Source organism: Heloderma suspectum, chromosome 1 (assembly GCF_057233095.1).
Source record: "Heloderma suspectum isolate Gila_16-S chromosome 1, 16-S_ref, whole genome shotgun sequence".
Lineage (NCBI taxonomy): Eukaryota > Metazoa > Chordata > Lepidosauria > Squamata > Helodermatidae > Heloderma > Heloderma suspectum.
Genome location: NC_139458.1, coordinates 115,136,413 through 115,161,173, shown reverse-complemented (window position 1 = coordinate 115,161,173; position 24,761 = coordinate 115,136,413). Strand labels below are relative to the sequence as shown.

Genomic DNA, 24,761 nt, shown 5'->3' with positions numbered 1-24,761 from the left:
GCCATTAAGTAGTAACAGGTCTAATTTATTGAGCTGGGGTTATACCATCCTGCCCTAAAGGCTCTGCACAGGTAAGCAATATTAACCAAAAAAAGTAAATTTTTGAGCCACCAAATGCCTAGCAAAGAAAGTATAGTGTACCACCAAATGATGCCAGAAAGACTTCCTTTTCCCCATTTTAAAAAAATGTTCGTGGCAGTATTTCACATGCACTTGTCACACTTCAAGTAAAAGAAAACTATTTGAGGTCTGTCTCTTCCTCCACCTCTCCAAAACCCGTCCTCATTTTTTTTTAAAGTGCCAAAATAATAGTAATTTAACATTTAGGAAATTGTTTTAGTGTCAATGCAAGAGACTTGTATGACTCTGTAAACACGACTACAACTCCAGAGTATGTTAACGGCTCAGAATCCTACAACAGCTGAAAATCTTAGGACAGCTATTTTTAAAATCATTGCTTCCCTAAGAAAAAGTTATTATGCTTATTGAGCTAACTGCATAACCAGAAGTATTCCATTTTCAGTTTATTAAATAGGATTAAAACCATACAGCTCTGTATGCAGTGCAAAGAGATGTTTAAAAACTCGATCAAACCAACTCAAGATATAGTTTATCCTGAATAGCAAAGAAAGAATGGAAGTTTACCTCTATATTGATGCAAATCAGGAAAAATATGACAATTTGTAGAAAGTAGAGCTGTAGTTATTGACTACACAAATAGTCTGCAACCGTTTTACTACTCAACTAAAAGGGTTCAGCATCATTTCAATGGCACTAATTGTTACAGATGCATTTTGAAACATTTCTGAACCAACCTTTTATACCAGTTTAAGAGGTATAAAATTCTACCTAGTTAAACATTTGGTTATCCCCCTATGCTGTTTTATTATGATGTAACTCCCCACATTAAAAAAAAGTCAAGAGGCAATGAAAACTACATATGTGGAACACAGATGACAAAGCACATTAATGTATTTCCTGTGGATTTATAAATAATACTGCAATAAAATGACTTAATCCACATTATGCTATAAAAGAACAAAGTTGCAGGTACCAGTATCCTTCAAAATTCCCCCATACTCTTATATTTTAGGAGTTCCACTGAAAAGAGGTGATTTGCAAAAAGAGAGCTGCTTCATAACAAGGTTGCAAAAACATATTAAAGTTTTTTATTCTGTTAAGTTGTAACCCAATTTAGTTAAGCATTAAGTGCAGTGCAACTTCAGTCACAGAATCCCCATCAACATCAATCCTCTAAAGCACTCTCCACTTTTACCAACTGTGTATAAAGCAGACAATCGACACAATCCAAGTTAGTTAGGCATGCATGACTGAAGCTCCATCCCAGTACTTTCAATGGGACTTAGTTGCAATTAACATTTTCTGGATTGTGCCTAGTTTCATTTTAAGTGAACAACCATTGCTGTATGCAAACATGCTAATATGGTCTCTTATACATCAGATTGCTTGCCAGCCAACCATCCTATAGACCTCAGGGTCTTTTACTACTGAACTCATTATCCACTCACCTCCACCCTTGTGCACTATTCTCCATTGCTCTTGGGCCAGCACAGCAGAAACCTGTAATATACTGCAGCCTATAATTAAGGCTTATCTACTGAACAGCTACACACTTAGGGGAACAGCAGAAGGCTTTTGATTCCAAGTACAAGGACAATGTGCACCTTAGATGGGTTCTAAACCAAGTAGTAGGGGAATACCATTTAGGGAAGAAAAGGCTTGCACAAGTATGTATGGGGATGGCACAGGTGCTATATGGTAGTTCTTCAGACCAGCTGGTAGATTGTGCACAACTACCTGCACGCTAGGCTTTGCATGCTGGCCTTGACTGAAAGAAGGAAACGGGACTTGACAAGTAATCTGGTCTTGCTTATAAGAACTGTAAAATTGTTTGACTGACTATTCAGTTTACCGTAGATATCTAACACAAAAAAATAACAGCACAGAGTAATCAGGCCTACAGACAGGTACATGCTTGAGAGGCATTCTGAACTGGAATAGTATAATGAAGCCCACAAACAGAAAAAAAAAATATTCCTAGGCAACAATGACAGTTATTCAAGGAAAGGTATCATTACCTTGTGGAGTAAAAACCCTAACAGAGGGCTTTTGAAAATGGATTGTAGCTTTAGAGCAATTATCAGTTAGCCATCCATCACAACAAGGACATCTTCCTAGTACTAAGAACTATTTACAAGATGTACATTTTGTACATGATAACCCTGACCCAGTGGATGTATGCATGCATGCTTCCTCTGCTCCATAGACATGGAGCTTCCTCATGCTTAGGCACTTCTCATTCATTTCAGCTATAGGGGCATGAAAATGAATACGCCTGTACTTGGAAGAGCACCCTGTGGGCAATTGGAGCACCCCTAAATCTTTGGATCAGAGGCAATGCATTCACATTTTGCATGGCCATGTTGTATAAGTAAAAACCCAAACACTGCATATCTAATTAACTGATTTTTTAAAAGAATTACCAGTTGTGGTTGCCAAATTTTGAAAAAAGTGATTCCTTCCTATCTATACTTCAATATGCATTTACAAATACATTCTAATGATCGTTACAATTTTGGAAATAGCTTCCATATATCTGAAATACTGGCAAAAAAAAACCAAATCCAAAACTCTAGCATTTTTCCATGCCATGATAAAGCCTGATCAGCCCAGTAAAGACATTAATAAACGACATCCATAAACGGAAAGTCACACAATACATTTCAGCTTTTCCAGTTGGCATAAAACAGAATGAAACCCAGGGAATTCTGAAACACTGGTCAAAGCACCTGTCCCTGCTCTCTAACAAGGAGCTCATTAATAAAGAAACCGTGCAGTCCATTACTCCACTGGGATATAGAATCTGCTGTGCAGTTCATTATTCTTTAGGGACTATTAATGGTAGTGAAAAGATGAGAGCGAAACAGAATTAATTATTCACATTAAGCCATCACAAACAAAATCAGATAAGGCATACATAGAATAGTTCAAATTAAATATTACAGATTAGTTAAAATTAACGATTCATTTCATTAAAAAAAAGGTATGGTTCACGTTAATTGTATTCCAGCTGCAGTTATTTTGCCTTTGTGCCCCATAAATAAAACTGAGCAAGAAGTCCAGTAACATTTTCATCCCTTACAATTCTCTCCTTTTGAATTGCTGATGATCCAATAGAAAAGTGATCATAGAAACAGTGCTGATCCTGAGATGAAATATGGGAAGTGAAGATCCAACCTGACCCTTATTCAAACTTTTGTTTAAGTTTCTTCTGGAAAACAGCTGGCAGAATGGAGAGAATAGCTAGAATCATGAGAATAAAAACAGAGTTCCAGGAGACTGCTTCACCAGCTGTCGTAAGCTGGTAAAGTGTTGTACCAGCTTTAATTGCTACAAAAGATGGTGGTGCGACACCTGGAAAGAGAGTTAAGAAAAGGGATCAGAAACAATGGAAAACTTCCAGCACAAAATGACATTTTTAATATCACCAAATCTTATAGACCATTACCTTCCATGATCCAATTAAGTTGTGAAGGGGAAATCTATACACCTGTATCTCCTCTTCTGTCCATCCCACTTTGCTTTTAAAAATTTTATACATCTTTTTAGGCTGCCACACTGTTATTATTTATATCCCATCTCATAACAAGCACACTTTGAAACAAGACAGCTTATAAAATAAAAATATAAAGCACACATCCTAAAAAAAAGATGTTTTTAAAACAGGCAGTTAAAAACAGCAGAATGCCTGAAAAGCCTATGTAAATACATTTTTCTTTACCTAAAAGCAGGTGGTGATGTAGCCAGGGGAACATCTCATGCGAAAACATTCCATATCCTGGATATCACACCCCAAAAAGCCCTTTCCCAGGTACCCACCCACCTTATCTCCGCTGGCAGCAGGACCTGAAGGTAGGTCCCTGTAGTGGATCCAAGGTCCTGGGTAGATTCATAAGAGGGCAGAAGGAAATATAGTTCTTCGGACATTCTGATCCCAGTTTATGGCTTTAAAGGGCAGGGCAAACATTTGAAATTGTGCCCAGAAGCAAACTGGTAACCAATGATGCCCCTAGAGGATTGTTGTAATATGTTCTGAATGGACAGCTCCCATCAAAACCCTTACAGCCACATCCTCTATCAGCTGAAGCTTCCAGATAGTCTTTATGGGCAGCCCCACGTAAAGTACATTACAGTAAGCTAACCTGGAATTGACGAGGTTATGAATGACTGAGGCCATGTCTGATTTCACCAGGAAATAGGGCAGTTAACATATATGACAAAGTTGGTAAAAAGCATTCGTGGCCACTGTCATTACTTCAGCAACCAGGTACAGGCCTGAAACTGCATACGTGTTGCTTCAGGAGGAACACAATCTAAAGCAGGCTGAACGCTTAATCCAGGATCATCAGAACCCCCACAAACTATATCCCCATCTTGTCTGAATTAAATGTCAGCTTGTTCACCCCATCCAATTAAAACTGCTGTCAGATACACACTGCCTCTCTGGGATCAGAATCTGCAAATGACAGGGTGGAATATCTTACATAAGCAGATGACACCCTAGCTCAGTTCTTCAGATAACGTCTCCCAAAGGTTTCATGTAGATGTTAAAAAACACGGGAGGCAAGATGATACCTTGTGGCACCCTGCAGACCAACAGCCATGGCATGAAGGAATAGTCTCCAAGGTCCGACTTCTGGAATCTACACCCCAGATAGGACCACTGCCGCTTCATAAAAGTACCCCACCCTCCAGTCCCAACCTAAAATCACAATCCAGAAAGATACCATGACTGTCTAGTACCAGGACTATTGAGAGCCCTGAGAAATACAGGAAAATCAACAGGGTTGCTTTCTGTACCTATCCCTTGGTAAAGGTCATCTACTAGGACAACTAAGGCAGTTTCAGTTCTGAACTTCCGATGGAAACCAGATTGTAAAGGTTCCAAATAATCAACTTTATTCAAGAAAAATGTAGAGATGTTTCAATGCTACACACTCCATCACCTTGTCCAGATAAAGCAAATTTGATACTAGGCAATAGTGATGTAAATGCATCAGCACAAGCAGCATTTTTTCAGGAATCATTTCACTACAGCCTCCTTCACGATCATTAGAACTGCCCCTTCTTGCAATGAAGCATTTATTACTAGACCCTGCCTAACAGTTTTAATAAGCCAGGAAGGGCAAGGGTCTCAATTCTCTGGGTAATTTTTCCACATCCCCAGGTTGCACAAGCTGAAATGTCTCCAACACAAAGTGACCAGTTGGGGCCCCTGTGACAACTGGAACCAATTCTAGTATGATAAGAGTGGATTGAGTGGTTTTATCTGCAAAGTGTCTTGCAAACTTGTCACATTTCCCTGCTGGCCAGATTAAAACAGGACTTTTATCTCTCTGAACAGGTCCACTGGATAACCCTGGGCAGACACAGTGGTGGTGGTGAAGAAAGATTTCTTTACCACCATCACTGCCAAAGTAGGGTCTAAAATGGGATCTAGCCAGTGATTGGTCTTCAGCATTTCAGTTCATTTTTATTCAGCTGTAAAATGTACGTGTTGGCGTTTCTTGACAAACAACTAAGATAAGAACATGCAAGAACAGAATCTGCAAGTTATTCAAAATTTCGACAGTTGCCCAACAGATGGGGCTATGTACTAATGAATCATGCAGAAAGAAAAATAGAATTGCATTTTGAAAAGCTTGAATATTAATTGGAATTCTTACCTAGAAAAGTACCAATGAAAAATACTTTCAATGGGACATTTATTACAGGAGATGTTATATTGATAAACCAATTAGGAAGAAAAGGAGTTATTCTCAAAAATATTATGTAGTTAATGAGGTGTTCTCTGTGTCGTTCAACCTGTGGGATATAAAAATCCAAATTAAAAGGATCCTATCCTAGAAACATAGCAGTTCAATTATCTTAATTGCATAATAACTCCCTTCAGAGGTGACTGCCAGTCCTTAGGTAGCTAAATCAGCACCATCCACACACAAGAGAGAAGTATCAGCAGGCTTGGGAAAATTCGAAGGTTTGCCGAAGTCAAAAAACATTTAGGAAAAAACCCTAAGGGAGGGAACCCAAAATCAGCCCAGTGAAGACTGAACATGCTCAATGACTGCGGAGGGCGGGGGAGAAAAGTACAGAAAACCATGTGGGAGTAGGAATGTAATGAAGTACTGTGGAAGAGAGCCATAGCTGACTGTCTAGAACAGTCAGTCAGAACTGTCTAGAACAGGAGCACTCCATACTGTAAAATTTTGTTGAAGGTCCCATTTGTTCTCTCCAATAGTGCACTCAGGTGGTTTATACCCATCAGTTTGGAAGTGAAACGAGGTCAAGCCCCAAAAGTGAGTTTTCTACACACCCAGGGGATTCCTTATGTATGTAGAACTAGCTACACTTAACTTTTAAAAAGCAACATTCAAATGACCCAGAAGGACCTGTAAGTTCAAGGGACCCTTTGGAACAGCATATGATGGGGAATGGGTGCTTGCAGTGGGACAGGGAAATCTGGAGAATTCAGCAGGGCAGTCTTATGCAAGCAGAAGTGCCCTTCTGCTCATCCATGACAACTCTGGATCCAAGCTACAGTGTCTTTAATGGTACTACTACTTCTAGGAATAAGACCAATCTCTGTGACCAGAAGCAGAAAAAAATGTGTGACTTAAGTGTATTCCTTTCCTCTTAACTTTAAAAATGTAGGACAGATGTTTCACCACAGTGACCTTACCTGTTTTGACCATTTCACTGCTTTTTCTGTTAAATATCTATACACAACTGGCCTTCCAACTAAATAGGACAGCATATAACAGAAAGAAGCCCCGAGTCCAGAGCACTGCAAATGAATTGGAAATTGATATCTTATATAGCCATTCTCAGTATAATTAACATGCAATAATGGTATTTCAAATCATTTCTGTAGTGACTGAGGCATTCATCACTACTCTATCTGAGGACTACCTTCAGGGTGCTCTCCCATATTTTGTTTTGTTTTTTAAATCTGGGGGTATAGAGGGCTAGCACCTCTGACAGAAAATTAGCCTAGAATCTCTCTTCTCATCGTGCTCATTTTCTACATGAAGGATTTAAAATCAGAACATGGAAGAGCATTCAAAGATGTGATTCCCTGTAGGCAATCTAGAATGTTACAGTCCATGGACTCCATAATGTGATTTGGCTGAACATATATTTCAGCTTTTGTGCAGGCATGTAATGGGTGCATGTTTCCCCAATCACAATGCTCATCTAAGCCTAATTAAATTGTCTGAAAGTGTAATTTGTTGAACCTGGGCACGTGTGTCTGCATCTGGGGCCACTGGTTGTTACAGGTGACGATTTGTCCATGACTAGAACCGTACTGGGACAATTATTTCCAAAATACTTTCACACAGATAGTTCACTTGGAAAAACTGCCAACCATGCTACCCTTCCCCTTTTCTGTGAAGCTGTTGCAAATCTTTAAGGCGGCAATCCTCTGCATACTTACCTGTAAGTTCAACTGAACTCAATAGGACTTCTGAGTAGACCTACATAGGATTGCTATTTAAGTGGCTGGATGACATAACCATTGAAGCCCAACAACAGAGAGATAACATGGGTTGTAACCAATTTTAGTCTAACTTATGTTTCATTAATTTAAATAGGTCTACTAAGTAGGACTAACATTCCATACAACTCCTAATCTTCAAATTAGTATATTTCCAATTGTGCAGTTGCTCAGTTTTATAGCCAGCAAGGAAGGGGCATTTCTGTGAAACTAGTAAAAACATATCTATAGCAAAATTCAAATTTCAAATGCATCCAAGGGGAAGTCCTGTTTCACAGGTAGAAGTCTGCTTCCATGATGCTGGATTTAATCCATATGCTAGGATTTTTGTAATAAAGACCTTATGCGCCACAGGTTGCCTAATTCAGACATAAACCATCTAGTAACTGAAGTGTTACTAATAAAGTTATGTACTGGTAAAATATCAGCAGCACGATCAGCAAATATTAGATTACATAATTCAACACTCATCCAGAAAGTACTCTCTTTCAGAAAGCTGGTCTTTTGATTCATCACCATTTTCATTTAAGTTAAAAACGCACACACCAATAACTGTCCCAGTAGTGTAAGATTTGCTACAATGACTCAGTTCGCACATAACAATCCATAGATTGTTTAATCCATGGGTTGCCAGGGCTGCATAGGAATGAGCAAGTGCACTGCCTTGTGACTGCTTACCGCTTTGTTTCCTGATTATAGAACAACCAAGGAATGCCCTGTTCTTGGGTTGTTTGCAGTGACATCCAAAACCAGAACTCTGGGTTGTTGAGGGAGAAACAACCCAGAGTATTAACCCATGGTTTGCTGTTGGATTAAAACTCTGGGTTGTTTGTCCCTCAACAACCCAGAGTACCGGGTTTGCATGTCACACCAAACAACCCAGGAACTGGGTGTTCCTGAGTTGTTTACTAAATTGGAAACAAAGTTAGAAGATGGCATGTATTCAACCTGCTTTGCACCAGCTGCACTGGCTGCCAATTGGCGTCACTGTCTAATTCAAAGTGGTAGTTATAACCTTCACCTTTACGACCATCTCTCCTTTATGAACCCATTTGCCAGTTAAGGTTTACTTAGCAGGCCTTACTGTCTGTGCATTTCTGCAGTAGGTTTGGACAATGACAGCTAGAAATCAGGCCATTCAACAACTGGTCCATTTTTATGGAATCTCCTTCTTGAACAGATGAGAAAAATGACAATTTTTAAGAAGTGTAAAGCACACCTCTTCCATGAGACTTTCTGGTTGCTTTTCAGATTGCCAATGTTACTATTATAGTGTTGATTTCAAATTGTATTTTTATTATTTTAACTAGCTTTGAACTTCCTGGAAAAGTGGTATTAAAATATTTTTGGAATTTTTTTTTCTTGTGCATTAGTTCAATATTTATATTTGTAATATTTTGTAACATTCACATCATCTGCTTTTACAAAACATATCAAATACCTTAAATAAATAGTTTGGAGGAGAAAGAGCATTCTCTACTTGTAATTAATACTTACCAAACAAACAAGAAACAGAGCTAGTGGGAAGGGGTACAGAAATCCTGAAAGTATACTCAGAAATATAGATCCAGGAATAGCAAATGTTTGCAGGCTGGATGGTGGTTTTAGTTAAGGACAGAATGACTTAGAAATTATAAACATGCAGAACAATCCTACGCATGTTTATTCAGAAGCAAGCCCCACTGTGTTTAATAAAACTTAGTCACAGGTATGTGTGCATAGGATTGCAATTGTAGAAATGTTAAATTAACACAATTTCTAAGAACAAATCAAATATAAAAAGTATTACCTGTATAAACAATTTAGGCTGCAATTCTATGCCCACTTACCTGTGAGTATGCTCCACTTAATTTAATGGGGCTTATTTCTGAGTAGATATGCACAGGACTGCATTGTTAAACATTGTTCTTTTATAACCTCAACTGTGCCTATGCTGTTTAGGCATATGGCATCCTGAGTCTTCTCCACACAGGGCCTCTTCATGCATTTCATTTTTTAGGTGTACACCTAAGATGTTTTAAGCATAGATCTAAAATAAAAGACATGATCAGAATGTTTGCACAACAGGTACACTTGCCTGGGAGCTGCAACTGGCTACCTGTTGAGCATATATTTACTGATAAACTTGGCACTGCTACTGATCAAAAAAGAGCAGCAGCAGAACCATGCTCCAGCAAGAATATAGGCGGTCTTTTAATGTGGTTTTTAAAAAGAAATCACAGAATTAATGTTGAGAACTCTTATCACCAATCTAAAAACTGGAATGTGTAGAGTAGACTATGCTGTCCTGTAATGTTTTTAATAGGCATTTTTTAATAACCAGTGTATCTGAGCTTTACTTCTGTGTAGGCTACTTGGTTCTATGAAACAAAGTTTTAGAACAGAATGAACAAATTGCAACTGAATGGCAATATTCAATATCCTTGATTTTAGGTGCTAAAAGTTGCTCATATGGAAGTAATTATAGCATGACTCCAACAACTTTTAAATAGGTAATTGAGTCAAAGGCTCATTTCTATCCAAGTGTTTTTAACAGCATAGCAATAGCAAATTAGCATATTCTATCCCCACAGGAAAGACACACCAATAAAAATAAAGCTGCTTGTTTTAGCAAGCAGGCTATGTGTTAAGAATTTGCTTTCAGAAGTGGTTTCACAGCAACAAAATATTCCTTTATGTGAAGAAGTAAGCTTCTTGAATGCCCTTGTCCCCAATGACTTATGTGCAGAATTTTTGCAGATTAAAAATACAGGATTAAACCAGTTCATTTTGGCTTTCATCTTCTTAGAACACCATGTTTTTCAAATGTTATTTCAATTATTGATTCCTATGGCATGCCATCCACACACTTATACACAGTTAATTAATGTTAAGGGAGACTGAGTTTATCCATTTTAAATGAATAAAGCAAGCCAGGATACTGCTGCACATTGTGGGTTGATTTGAACCTGGGTTCAAGCCCTGCTCAGACTTCATTGGCATCGTCACTATGTCAGCCTTCATTCCTTCTCTAGACAATTAAAATGACCTCACAGGGCTGTTGTAAGGATGAAATCAATTCTGTTCATAAAGCACTTAAGGGTGCAATGCTGGCTGAGGGATGCTGGGAGTTGTAGGACTTATTTCTCTCTAAACATGCATAGGATTGCACCCTTACACCTTTAGAGCTTTAAATTAAGTCTTCTATAGTGCAATTATATGTATGTTTACTCAGAAGTCCCACTGTCTTCAGCAAGGTGTCAGGGTGGACACAGCCCATAGAATCCCAGAGTAGTTCTGATTCTGAGGAAGAGCAGCCGCTCCTGGGAGAGGAGCTGTCAGGGTGGACACTGAGCCCATAGAATCCCAGAGTAGTTCTGATTCTGAGGAAGAGCAATCGCTCCTGGGAGAGGAGCGCGCTCCTCTTTCCCAGGGCCCACAGCTGACGGAGATTCCTCCCACCAGCATTCCTAGCTTAGATAGCAGTCCAGGGAGTGACAGAGCGCGGATAGCAGACTTGGTGGACACGCGACGCCGACGCAGAGAGCGGCGCAGAAAGGAGGCGTAGTGCCCGGTTGGTGCGCAAACAACGGCTGCGCCCAGAGGATCCAAGAGAAAAGGGGAGGGACTCTCTCTAGTCCTTAAGTTCAGGGGTCTGCCAGTAATTCCCTTTCAAACGGGGACCAACTGTTCCAACTTAGGGCATAGGTACTGTGCTGCTCAGATCTAGTTGCAAACGGTAGAGTTGTTAAGTTGTAAAAGAAGAATAAAGCTTTGAAAGGAATCCCTTTGTCTGTGTCTGGACTTGGCTACTGGATTAGACTGAGAGAGGCCTCCAAGGAGCCCCTGACAGGAGCGCGCTCATCCTTCCCAGGGCCAACAGCTGGCGGGGATTCCTCCCACCGGCATTTGAGCATAGATAGCAGTCCCGGGAGTGAGAGAGCATGGGAAGCAGACTTGCTGGACGCACGATGCCGACGCAGAGAGCAGCGCCAAATGGAGGGCGCGGAAAGGAGGCATAGTGCCCGGCTGGCGCACAAACAACAGTTGCGCCCAGGGGATCCATGGGAAAAGGGGAGGGACTCTCCCTAGCCCATAAGTTCAGGGTCTGCCAGTGATTCTCCTTCAAACGGGGACCAACTGTTCCAAGTTACGGCATAGGTACTCTGCTGCTCATATCTAGTTGCTAACTAGATATAAAATAAAGAATAAAGCTTTGAAAAGAATCCCTTTGTCTGTGTCTGGACTTGGCTACTGGATTAGACTGAGAGAGGCCTCCAAGGAGCCCTTGACACAGGGATGGGGAATGTGTGGCCCTCCAGATGTTGTTGGACTGCAACTCTCATCAGAACTAGCCAGCATGATGGGAGTTGCAAGCCAACATCACCAGGAACAATGGTCCCCAACCATTTTGGACCCATGGGCACATTTGGGAATCTGAGAAACTGCTGTGGGCAACACCACAAAATGGCTCCCATGGAGGATGTGGCTAGTCACATAATGGCTGCCATGGGGGCCTGACTGGTCAAGAGGTGGTAGTGGGGAGAGAAATAGCGAAGCTAGAGGCTGGGACAGGGGGGGAAATGGAAAGAGTTGCTTCCTGGTCTGTCCAATCTTCTTCCCTCCATGCAGAACTTTCCCCTGTGTGCTCTCTCTCTCTCACCCCCCCACTCCAAGCCTCTAGCCTAAACATTTCTCTCTTGCAGCTCCTTTCCTCACTATTTCTCTCCCTTCACCATAGCTAGCCTTCTTTCTCTCCCCCTTCCTAGCCCCTAGCTTTGCACTTTCTCTCCTATTCACCCCTTTACCTTGCTGTTTCCTTCCACATCCAGCCTCACTATTTCTCTCCCTGAACCCGTTTACCTTGCTGTTTCTCCCCATCCTAGCCTCTTGCCTCGCTCTTTCTCTCCCCTTTTGCCTGCTTTCTCTTCCTGCCTGCTGAACAACTGATCAGCGGCATGTTCAGGAACAGGAAGGAGAACCTGGCACCCTAATGTTTTTCTATTTTTTATTACAATTTTTTTAATGGTACAGGGAATGAAGAACTGTGTGGGTACCATTGAAGGTGCCCGTAGGTGCCATATCCCAGATCTGGAGGGTCACATGTTCATCACCACTGATCTTTAGTGAGGCATAATCCTTTGTAATTATGTTTAGGATCACAGCCTTAGTTTCCTGAATTTAATCCCTAATTAATCCAATGCACTTCTATTTTTTCTTTCTGTTTTTCTGGCCCATTCTTGTGAGAGAAAAGTATTAAATTCTCAAGAATTCTTTATTCAATCCATTTTGAAGATCGAAGCAATCTGAAAGTGGGGGGGAAAGCCTTCCGATACAAGCTAGGCAGGTACCCACTGAAAACCTCAAACTGTTAATTACAAGCAGTTCTGGGTTGTATCCAACACACTTGCATTCATGGAAGGCTCTTTGATCCAGCAGAGGCTTCCATGAAAAGAAGGGATAGGGAAGCAGTTCTCATGGATTCTCCCTCCCCTCTGCAGCCACCTGCACCAACACACCAAATCTGCCCCAGAGATTGGGAGACTTGAGATCTCTATTGGGACCAGTACTTTTTAACTTGTTCATAAATGATCTGAAGCTAGGGGTGAGCAGTGAAGTGGCCAAGTTTGCAAATGAGACTATATTATACAGTGTGTTAAAAACTAGGGAGTTCCAAAAGGATCTTTCCATCTAGGTGAATAGGCATTAAAAGTACTTCTTCACACAGTGCGTGGTTAAACTATGGAATTCACTTCTACAGGATGTGGTGATGGCCCCCAATTTAGATAGCTTTAAATGGGGCTTAGACAAATTCATAGAGAATAAAGTTATCAATGGCTTCTAGTCATGATACCTGCATGCTACCTCCAGGATCAAATACCCCATGTGTCTGAATACCAGTTGCAGGGAGAGAACAGTGGGAGAGGGCTTTGCCCTTGTGTCTTGCTTGTGGTTTCCCTAAAGGTATCTGATTGGCCACTGTGGGAAACAGGATGCTGAACTAGATGGGCCTTTGGTCTAACCTAGCAGGACTCTTCTTATTTGTTATGATCCTTCAGAACAGCATGGGAGGAAAGACAGAATTTGTGAACTTCACTTCTCCCCCACATTCCATTAACAGAAGCTTCCGCTGGATCAAACAGCCTCCTGTGAATGGAAGAAAAGCACTAGATACAACCTTCCACCTTAAAAGATGCTGAGTACACTGGTTCAGATCTGCATAGCTCTTAAAAAGCTCCTCCCAGCAGTCCATACCACATTGTTTAGGGCTGGGGGAGGAAAACTTTCCTTCATTCAGTTATCTTAGGAGCGAAACCATGCTAAGCAGAGACAGCACCGCCACCATATAGGAATAAAAATATCTAGAAACTATTTCACATCACATTCCATGGAACCATAGCTATGTGTATTTTTCAAAAAAGGATACAAAACATAAGTAGCAAAATAGGCCACTAATACTTGTACATAGAAGTTATCTTTGTATTTAGAAAGAACTGTTCCTAAGGCTTTAGCATCATCCATGTCTCTGGGAACCTTTATACATTGTCTCTCCTCTCTGTAGGAAAAAAATAAATTACGTTACCAACAGATACAGCTATCACTTTCCCCCAAACAGCAATGCTGCTAACGCGCGCACGCCACAAATGACCTTATGAATCATGCACTCAAAGATTTCAAGTGAAATGGTGATCACGCTGTTCTGAGGTACTGGCTTCTGTAACCCCGCTCCCTCACTGAGTGTACCAGTACTTTAATCAGAGTCAGCCCTAAACTATCACCACTGCTGGTTTGTAACATGTTCAGGTTTCAGAGTCACTCCCAACAAAAATCCAGTAGTGCAGAAATTATCAGATCATTTTAGTTGATCAAAATATCTTCCTCACCTCCCCAGCAATTATTAACCAAATTCAAAGCCTATGTTCAAAACAAGGCTCCTGCGTCACACTCAACAAACTAAACCACTCAAGCACGTATTTTAATAGCTCATAGCAGCAGACAGAACACCTTTTGTGTTTTAAAATATCAGTCATTCATCGTTTGCTGTGTTTGAACTTTTTATCTAACTTAACTTTCAAACTGGACAAGCTTTTTAGTCAGGCTTAGAAGAGAGCTAGTAAGGAACAGCCCAATCCTCTGTGTGTTTTCTTGGAAGAAGGTAATTAGTTTCAAGTATGTGTAGATATACTTTGGAAAACACTTATGGGATTCTTAGCAGAAACAAAGAAAAACTGTATGAACATGTTTATATTACAAATATAAACCAATTTTACACAAGTAATCTCTTAACAGTTTCTAGCAATCTCAAGCCTACAATATCAGGGTTCTTTGTGGGGGTGGTTTTGGAGAGGGGAGCTCTGACAGTTAAAAACCACTTTGAAACCAATATCAGAACAGCATATCTGTAGTGCAGATGTGCCCAGTGAAATTAATATTTGCTGAAGTTTTGCCTGATAACAAAAGCTTGAAGGGAAATAACGGTTGAACGTACAGGACTATGTAACTGACAGGACTGAGCAACTCTGATAGACATTAACTTAACCTCTAATCCCAGACTATATGACTACCCACCTGGGAAATGTATATACCCTGACATATGGAAACAAAGACCAGAAATCTGATGCATTTTGGTGCAGTATTATACTGGAAATAATAACACGTTTGCACAATAATACATCTGGGGGAAAATATTATGCTGGGAATCTTTAAACTACAGTTAACTTGCTGATGGGAGGGCACAGGTAGAATACCTTGTGGTGTATTGGGAATTCCTGATAACAACACTAGACATTTTTATATTGACTCTTTCTGGAGGATCTCCTGAACTCCCTCTCCCTCTCCCTCTCCACCTCCCCCCACCCCCAGCTTCTATATATCTATAAGATTCTCTAAATATATATGACAAGAGTCTCTGGATACAGAACAAATTCTCTCTCATATACTTACTCACTAAGCTGTGGGAAGTTTTGATATACCAGAAACATAACAGAGGCAGCTATTAAGAAGATGCACACTAATATGAGAAGTGACATTCGTGCAGATCCACCTTCTTTATGGGCTTTTCCTGAAATGGAACAAAATTATGATTAATTCAAGAGTTTCCATATGATTACTTGAGGGGTTGGGATGAGGAGAGACACTGAGGCTCTTTCTATATTTTCCATACCATTTTCCCCCCTTAAATCACTTTCAAAAGTAGTTGCAACAGTAATATGAGATCAAGCCAAACAAGAGGCAGTCCTCAATATTAAACTTAATTAAATGTGACTTAGGGTGCAATCCTATCTAGATAGGTGGCCAGCTCTGAACTTGGAGGCGACCCCCTATCCAATGCAGGGCAGGAGAAGCACAGAGGGGATTGCTCCCTCCATGCTCCTCCTGCCCTGCATTTTCGGCTAGACAGCCGACTGGGCTGAGCGGGGAAGGAGGCTGCTGTATAACACATCTGACACCCCCAGACACTCCCCTTTTCAGACACTCGGTGCTCCTCTTGCAAGCGTGGAGGATGGGGCTGTTCCGTGCTGCCTCCAAGGCAGTGTGGAAGTGGGGGGAGGTCGGTTCCTGGAAAACAAGATATCCTATGGCTGTCTAGCAGCCATAGCATTGCTCCCTCCATGTGTGTTTATATTAAATTGTGGTAAATGTCCATCACTACTAAAATGGAGAGAGAAAGCGCAGAATGATAGCATCATTTGAGAACTTCTAAGTGGGTTGGCTGGTTATTTTCAATGACAGTTTTGCTGGGCACTCTCAGCCAGAGTTCCAGCGCTACAGATCTCTTCAGATAGCTAGGCAATTGCCCTAGCCTAGGGATAGACAAACTTTTGGGACCATGGTGGGGACATTTAGAAATCTGAGAAACTGTCTTGGGCACAACCATAAAGTGGCTGCCATGGGTGGGCATAGCTAGTTACAAAGGACAAGTAACCTGCCTAGAAGTATTCATTGGCAATCAAGATGGCAGCAGCTAGAGGCTCCCACTTCACTTTGAAGCAATCCCAGCTGCCAATAAGAAAATATAAGAATATTTAAAATAAAAATTGGAAGGAGTACAGTGCCTTGGTGGGCAACAAGAAAGGTGTCTGAGGGTACACTGGTGTCCATGAATACATTGCCTACCCCAGCCCTAGCCACACCCATCTCTTGCATTTACGCTAGTCAGAAAACTCACAGGTTCCTATTCCGCAGTGCAATCTTAAGTAATACCACATTATCAGAACATCTTGGAGCCTACATTCACTTGGGGCACACTCTGGCCTCTGCTACCAGCTGGGGGACCTAAAGCCACTGGGAGCTTGCATCCCCTGCTTCCCAAGATGAATATCCTGGCACAGGGAAGACTAGCCTGGCCTCATCCATAGGCCAGAGAAGGAGCAGCTGCAGGGAGCTGGTTCTGCCAGAAAGCAGACTCGGCTCCAACTGCCAGTTGCCCTGGCACTGTATAGCTGCACTCTGGCCTCTGTCACCAGCCACAGGAAGAAGGGGTAGTAGGCTATTTACGTTCTTAAAGGCAAGGAGGCCCACCTGTCCAGACCAGATGATATTGCTGAGATGATGTAACTTCAAGAATTGGTATCTCAATTTGCTTGCTTGCTTCTTCCCTCCCCATTCCTCTTTATTTTTGGATCGTACCTATTAGATTGTGAGCATGCAGGCAGGGACTTGCTTATCTTTCAATATCTGCACAGCGCTTAACTTTTTTAAGGTGCTCTATAAGTGATTATTAAGTCACAAAACAGAACTGGTAGTAATGGGGAAAATATACACAACAATTTGAGCCAAGCCCCAGTCTCAAGATAAATCTGCTTCTTTGGTCTTAATAAGCAAACACAGAGCTAATCATGCTTTTTTGTGTGTGAACCGCCCAGATTGCTTCGGCTATTGGGTGGTATAGAAATGAAATAAATAAATAAATAAAAAACACTGATTTCAATGAGTTCAAGCTTATATTAATTATAAAAAGCTCACTGTATGTGAATTTAAATGCAAGAACTAATTACAGTAAAATACTAAACATGAATTAATATTCTGAGAAACACACATCAATTTGACAAAATGATTCATGCTTGCTCAAGTCTACATCCTCAGTTTCAAGGGATTTCTCACCTCTTTAGGGGTGGTGGTAATCAAGCAATAAGTTTATCACTTATTAAGCTTGCCTCCACTGATAGGTATAGAAAATCTGTCTCTGACAGTTGATCTGAAACAACTATTTTACTCAGATAGGTGATAGTTATTGCATAACAAACTGACTGGATCACCCAATCCTACTTATCTGCTCAAGAGTAATAATAATCCCAGAGTGTTTATTGCAACTGGTGGTGCCATGATTGTGCAATGTGTTCAGCATATTCCCTCTTGTGATAGGACATGGTTATGAGATGGCAGAAACAGAACAGAGATGATGAAACTTCCATATAAGTTTAAAAATCATATGACGAGTCATAACAAAAGTACTGGACCTGGCTATTTGCCTTAACGTCAGCATAGTTCTTATCTTGCATGCTTTTCTACTGCTTTGTGAGTTTAACAGAAGGCACAACATTTGTACTGCTGCTAACATCTAAACTTTCATTTGTTGTTGTTGTTCAGTCGTTCAGTCAATTCAGTGCCTTCCAGCTGACAACATAAAGCACAGGAAGAAATTGTATACTATCATTACTGTCTACACTCGGAAGTCTTTATTTTTTCCTTTAGAAAGGAAGTTATTTTTTTCTGAAGTGGACAGAATCTAAACAAGGAAAACGAGAGTTGTGAATCAATATGTTCTTAAGTTGATGGTGTTCCCACTTAATTAAAGTATGAAGAATCAAGTAACAATACTAACACTGCCATGAGTTTGAAGTTTTAAAAGGAAAGAAGTCTTCAGCATCATGATTTTCTTGTTAGCAGTATTTTTAATAGTTTGATTTACATTTTACATTCCAGTTTCTAACAACTGCTGTTGTACTGGAGCTAAACAAAACTTCCAAGTTTGGAATGCATTAATCATAGTAAACATTTAAAAGTAGAGTGTTCCTTGCACAAGGAGTATATCAAGATACAATTTGGAACAAATTCCATTGCAAGTAAATTCTAAAACTCATCAGGACCTCTCAAGTAACACTGCAAGCAAAGAACTGTGAGTGAACATTTAACTGCACTCACTCATCTCAACTGTAGTAGACGTCTTTATAGGTAATTAAAGACCAAATTACAACTACAATTTGGCAAAGGCACTCCAATCACTATCCAATATGGAAAAAAACGTTTGATAAAAAAGTGATGTAGAGAACACTATTTTGATGCATTTTTGAGATAAGCCCACTAAACTACAGGAATAACTAGAATGTAGTTCTATGATTCGATGTAGTTCTTAGTTTTTGTCATTGTGACAAATTCAGCATTTTTAATGTCTTTGACCCAAGTAATTTCACTTAAGGGGAAACAGCCAGAAGAAGTTAAAGACTAGAGTATTTACTATACTTCCTCGATTCATCACCCACCAGCCACAACTCTGATAACTGAATGTCTGATCCTGTGCTGTAAATTAATTAAAAGTGCAACAGTATTGAATAACTATGCCAGTTTGGGGTGTGCTAAGGATTTTCTAATATAATATGGTACAGAGCAACATTGCCAATTTAGGCCAGTTACATATTTACATACTCTGTCCTTGCAGGCCAACCTTCCCCAATCTAGTGCCCTTCAGATGTGGGCCCAGAGATTATGGGAGGTGCAGTCCCACACATTTGAGGGCAGCAGGTTGGGGAAAGCATTTCTAGACAGTAGATGTCAAAGTGTCCTTACTTGAACCCAGCTACTATGGCTCCCAATTTTAACAGGCAAAAGACTTGAGTCTTTTGTTAGCATTATCAGTGTTAGGCCTATCAATCTTTTCAAAGTAGATGTTAGCCATATACCAAAAAGTTTAAGATGAATGAATTAAAAGGGATATAAATGAAATCTTCAGATCGGCAAGCTCTTCTTTAAAGTGAGGGTTTTGTGTAACCATTTCAGCCTTTGTTTACAAATTCTCTGTAGCAGTTAGAGAGCCCAATCTTAAAAAAAATGTTTACAGGCTCAGTACTTTCAGACCATCCATCCACCAACAGCTGCTATGCCTTATGAGAATGCTAGCACATTAGTAGAGTTTGCATCTATAGTGTGACTTTTTAAAGATATAAGCATGTGAAGAAAGTTAGGGGGCCTACCAGGGGAGACAAGTGGGGCAAAGTGGAAGTTGCAAAAGACGTTTCACTAATATGCTGACAAAAACCTTTTTTTGAGAGAAAAATGCCTCCTTTTCAGAGCAAAACACTCACACTTGATTACTGTGTACCAGGAAAATGTATTTCTACTCTCTATATGAACTGATGACACACTAGGCATGCATAAGACTATTGTACTACAACAATCTCTCCTCCCCAGTCCCCTCCCACACAAAACACCACATAATACAACCCCTTGTATTGTACTGTTTCTATTTCTAATTGGAATTGTTTTTAATGTTGTGTTTTTAATGTTTAAGTCACAACATTAAAAACATATCTTCCCAATCTTTCCTGCAGAGGCTAGACATTTCCCATCACTGATCACTTTATTTTCATAGGGCTGTAGCCAACTGTGTCTTTCCACTAGTTCAAATAATGTTGCGCTAGCGGAAACTAGATTCTAAGTTATGTGCAAGGTGAGAATCCAACTAAAGTTCTGGTTGCACAACTGCTTGCGCAAAGGTTGCACAGCCACTTTCAAGAGTGGCCCATGTGCTCCCCTAGCACGCACTCAGCTAACACAATGCACAAGTGCTTGCACAACAGAAAGATTCAGCAGGGCTCTGCTAGCACTATTTGAGTTTGTGGAATGACACCATTGGATTCTGCCCATAGGCACCTGGGTTGGCCAAAGACATTTTACTTTTACTTTTACCAGCCAACTGAGATGGCCACATCACTCTGCCCTAATGGTAGGGCTGGCCCTGCAAATTTACACTTGCAATATATAGCTAGTAGCTAGAATTAACCCCTTCATGGATCACTGCCTTGTTGTGGTGAAGGGGCTTGCATAACTCAGTGAAGCCATAAGCTATGCCGTGCAGGGCCACCCAAGATGGACAGGTCATAGCAGAGAGTTCTGACAAAATGTGGTCCGCTGGAGAAGGAAATGGCAACCCACTCCAGTATTCTTGCCAAGAAAACCCCATGGAACGTATCACAAGGCTAAAAGAGATGACACCGGAAGATGAGCCCCTCAGGTCGGAAGGTGTCCAATATACTACTGGGGAAGAGCTGGGGGAATGTCCAAGTAGCGCCAGAAAGAGTGAAGCAGCTGGGCCAAAGCCGAAAGGACACTCAGCTGTGGATGTGTCTGGTGGTGAAAAGAAAATCCGATGCTGTAAAGAACAACATTGTTTAGGAACCTGGAATGTAAGATCAATGAATCAAGGTAAGCTGGAGGTGGTCAAACATGAGATGGCAAGATTGAACATCAACATATTGGGAATCAGCGAACTAAAATGGACAAGCATGGGTGAATTTAATTCAGGTGACCATCAAATCTACTACTGTGGGCAAGAATCCCTTAGAAGAAATGGTGTAGCACTCATAGTCAACAAAAGGGTGGTAAAAACAGTACTGGGGTACAATCTCAAAAACGATAGAATGATCTCAGTACGAATCCAAGGCAAACCATTCAACATCACAGTAATTCAAGTCTATGCCCCAACCACTGAGGCCGAAGAAGCTGAGGTTGATCGGTTCTATAAATACCTACAACACCTTCTAGAACTAACACCAAAAAAAGATGTCCTCTTCATTATAGGGGATTGGAATGCTAAAGTAGGAAGTCAAGAAATAACTGGGATAACAGGCAAGCATGGCCTTGGTGTACAAAATGAAGCAGGACAAAGGCTAATAGAGTTTTGCCAAGAGAACACGCTGATCATAGCAAACACGCTTTTCCAACAGTACAAGAGGCGACTCTACACATGGACATCACCAGATGGTCAATATCGAAATCAGATTGATTATGTGCTTTGCAGCCAAAGATGGAGAAGCTCTATACAGTCAGTAAAAACAAGACCTGGAGCTGACTGTGGCTCAGATCATGAGTTTCTTGTTGCAACATTTCGGCTTAAATGGAAGAACGTAGGGAAAACCACTAAACCATTCAGGTATGACCTAAATCATATCCCTTATGAATATACAGTGGAGGTGAGGAATAGATTTCAGGGATTAGACCTGATAGACAGAGTGCCTGAGGAACTATGGACGGAGGTCCGTAACATTGTTCAGGAGGCAGCAACGAAATCCATCCCAAAGAAAAAGCAATGCAAGAAAGCAAAATGGCTGTCTGAGGAGGCTTCACAAGTAGCTGAGGAAAGAAGGGAAGCGAAAAGCAAGGGAGAAAGGGGAAGATATATCCAAATGAATGCAGAGTTCTAGAGAATAGTAAGGAGAGACAAGAAGGCCTTCTTAAATGAACAATGCAAAGAAATCGAGGAAAACAACAGAATGGGAAAGACTAAAGATCTCTTCAAGAAAATCAGAGATCTCAAGGGAACGTTTTGTGCAAAGACAGGCATGATCAAGGACAAAGAAGGCAGGGACCTAACAGAAGCAGATGAGATTAAGAAGAGGTGGCAAGAATACACAGAAGAACTATACAGGAAAGATCTGAATGTCCCTGATAGCCATGATAGTGCGGTCACTGAACTTGAGCCGGACATCCTCGAGAGTGAAGTCAAGTGGGCCTTAGGAAGCATTACTAACAACAAAGCTAGCGGAGATGACAGTATTCCAGCTGAGCTATTTAAAATCCTAAAAGATGATGCTGTTAAAGTGCTACACTCAATATGCCAACAAATTTGGAACACTCAACAGTGGCCACAAGACTGGAAAAGGTCAGTTTACATTCCAATTCCAAAGAAGGGCAATGCCAAAGAGTGTTCAAACTACCGTACAATTGCGCTCATTTCACATGCCAGCAAGGTGATGCTCAAAATCCTACAAGCTAGGCTTCAGCAGTATGCGAACCGAGAACTACCGGAAGTACAAGCTGGGTTTCGAAGAGGCAGAGGATCAAATTGCCAACATTCGCTGGATCATGGAGAAAGCAAGAGAATTCTAGAAAAAGTCTATTTCTGCTTCATTGACTACGCTAAAGCCTGTGATTGTGTGGATCACAACAAACTGGCAAATTCTTAAAGTGATGGGAGTACCAGACCACCTTACCTGTCTCCTGAGAAACCTGTACGAGGGTCAAGAAGGAACAGTAAGAACCAGACATGGAACAACCGATTGGTTCAAAATTGGGAAAGGAGTACGACAAGGCTGCATATTGTCGCCCTGCTTATTTAACTGATTTGCAGAGTACATCATGAGAAACACCGGGTTGGATGAATCACAGGTCGGAATTAAGATTGCCAGGAGAATTATCAACAACCTCAGATATGCAGACAATACCATCCTAATGGCAGAAAGCGAAGAGGATCTCAAGAGCCTCTTGTTGAGGGTAAAAGAGGAGAGTGCAAAAGCGGGTTTGAAACTCAACATTACAAAAACGAAGATCATGGCATCTGGCCCCATCACTTCCTGGCATATAGAAGGGGAAGAAATGGAAGCAGTGACAGATTTTATTTTCTTGGGCTCCAAGATTACCGCAGACGGTGACTGTAGCCATGAAATTAAAAGACGCTTACTCCTTGGGAGGAAAGCTATGGCAAACCTAGACAGCATAGTAAGAAGCAGAGACATCACCTTGCCGACAAAGGTCGGTCTAATCAAAGCTATGGTTTTCCCAGTAGCAACGTATGGCTGTGAGAGCTGGACTGTGAGGAAGGCTGAGCGCTGAAGAATCGATGCTTTCGAACTGTGGTGCTGGAGAAGACTCTTACGAGTCCCCTGGACTGCAAGGAGGTCAAATCAGTCCATCCTAAAGGAAATCAACCCTGACTGCTCCTTGGAAGGACAGATCCTGAAGCTGAAGCTCAACTATTTTGGCCACCTAATGCGAAGAGAATACTCTCTGGAAAAGACCCTGATGCTGGGAAAGACTGAAGGCAAAAGGAGAAGGGGACGGCAGAGGATGAGATGGCTACATAGCATCATTGATGCAATGAATATGGACTTGAGCAAGCTCCGGGAGAGAGCGCAGGGCAGGAAGGCCTGGCGTGCTATGGTCCACCGGGTTACGAAGAGTTGGACACGACTGAACGACTGAACAACAACAAGCTAGAATTAAAATATTTTCTTACTATTCTACATGCTTACCCCAGACTACTTTACAGTGCCCCTAATGAATGGTCCGAAGTCCTCCATGAATAAATGTATATTATTATTTATTGTACTTGAGCATTTTTTGGGTGTGGCTGTCAGTTCTCAGAAGACAGATAGTTAGACTTAATAGCAAACTGTCCCAGTAACACCCACAGAGATGTATGACTAACGAATCTGAATAACCTACTTTTAAAAGCATGAAAGAACTGCCTTAACACACCTCATCATATGTGTACCCATCCACACCCACATAATCCAGCAAGTGTCCCAAGTAGGGCCTCAGACAGGCCTCAGCCCCAGAACATATTTTCAAGAACAGGGCTGAACTTGAAACATAGTAAACGCGAGCGTCCCTTTGAGCATACGCAGAGCGCCCGAGAAACTACAACCAGCCCTTTAAGGGACTGTGTGGGAAGGGTCCTTCGTCAGAGGTCACGATTCCCGGGCAAAGCTGAGTCCCGGCGCTTCTCCTAAAAAACAGGAGGTCACGTTTCTCGGCATACACATTGTCCTCTGACTCATCCTTTCTCCTCCTGCCCCGGCGCGTTACAGTGCTTCATGCTTCAGAGCCCAGCACAAACATTTCAACCCGTGGCACCTCCACAGCCTGCTTCGTCCCAGCGCCACCCCACGCTTGCTTACACTGACTAACTCTAACACACACGCACACATGCACGCTGCGGCTGCTTCCGCTCGTGGTTCCCACCTGCAATCAGCTGCTGATGCTGTTCCAAGGCAGCCTCAGCCTCCTTCAGCGTTGCCGTCTCCGACGGCCGCCCCGCCAAGCCCCGGTGTGTCGAGCCCCGCTGCGCCATCGTGCCTTCCGCAACACCCGCCAGTTAGCCGGCCGGCAATTGCACAGGCCCGGCTCAACCTTCGCCGGCGCCAAGACCCGCGAGAGCAGGCGGGATTGGCCACGCCACGCCACGCCACGCCACGGCCTCTCCTGATAC

General features: G+C 41.6%; 1 protein-coding gene across 2 annotated transcripts; it reads right to left on the bottom strand.

Annotated features, from left to right (window-relative positions):
• TMEM41B (transmembrane protein 41B) lies at nt 1–24,761 on the bottom strand. Of its 2 annotated transcripts, XM_084854502.1 has the most exons (7): nt 24,515–24,761; nt 15,500–15,617; nt 13,983–14,111; nt 9,074–9,167; nt 6,761–6,865; nt 5,748–5,886; nt 1–3,435 (listed from the first exon to the last, which is right to left on the bottom strand). In XM_084854502.1, exons 1-7 carry the CDS (start codon nt 24,621–24,623, stop codon nt 3,266–3,268), a joined length of 864 nt encoding a protein of 287 aa, XP_084710628.1. In that variant the 5' UTR covers nt 24,624–24,761; the 3' UTR covers nt 1–3,265. The 2 variants fall into 2 exon arrangements, with proteins under 2 accessions (XP_084710628.1, XP_084710634.1); XM_084854508.1 differs by lacking the exon at nt 6,761–6,865 and having other exon boundaries at nt 514–3,435.

Bases quoted from the DNA above. Each gene is read 5' to 3' on its own strand.
- TMEM41B (XM_084854502.1), bottom strand. From the start codon at position 24,623: ATGGCGCAGCGGGGCTCGACACACCGGGGCTTGGCGGGGCGGCCGTCG. The intron at 15,618-24,514 runs GTGGGAACCACG...GTTCCATTTCAG, and splicing joins GCATCAGCAGCTGATTGCAG to GAAAAGCCCATAAAGAAGGT. The intron at 6,866-9,073 runs GTAAGTATTAAT...ATTCATTTGCAG, and splicing joins CTCTGTTTCTTGTTTGTTTG to TGCTCTGGACTCGGGGCTTC.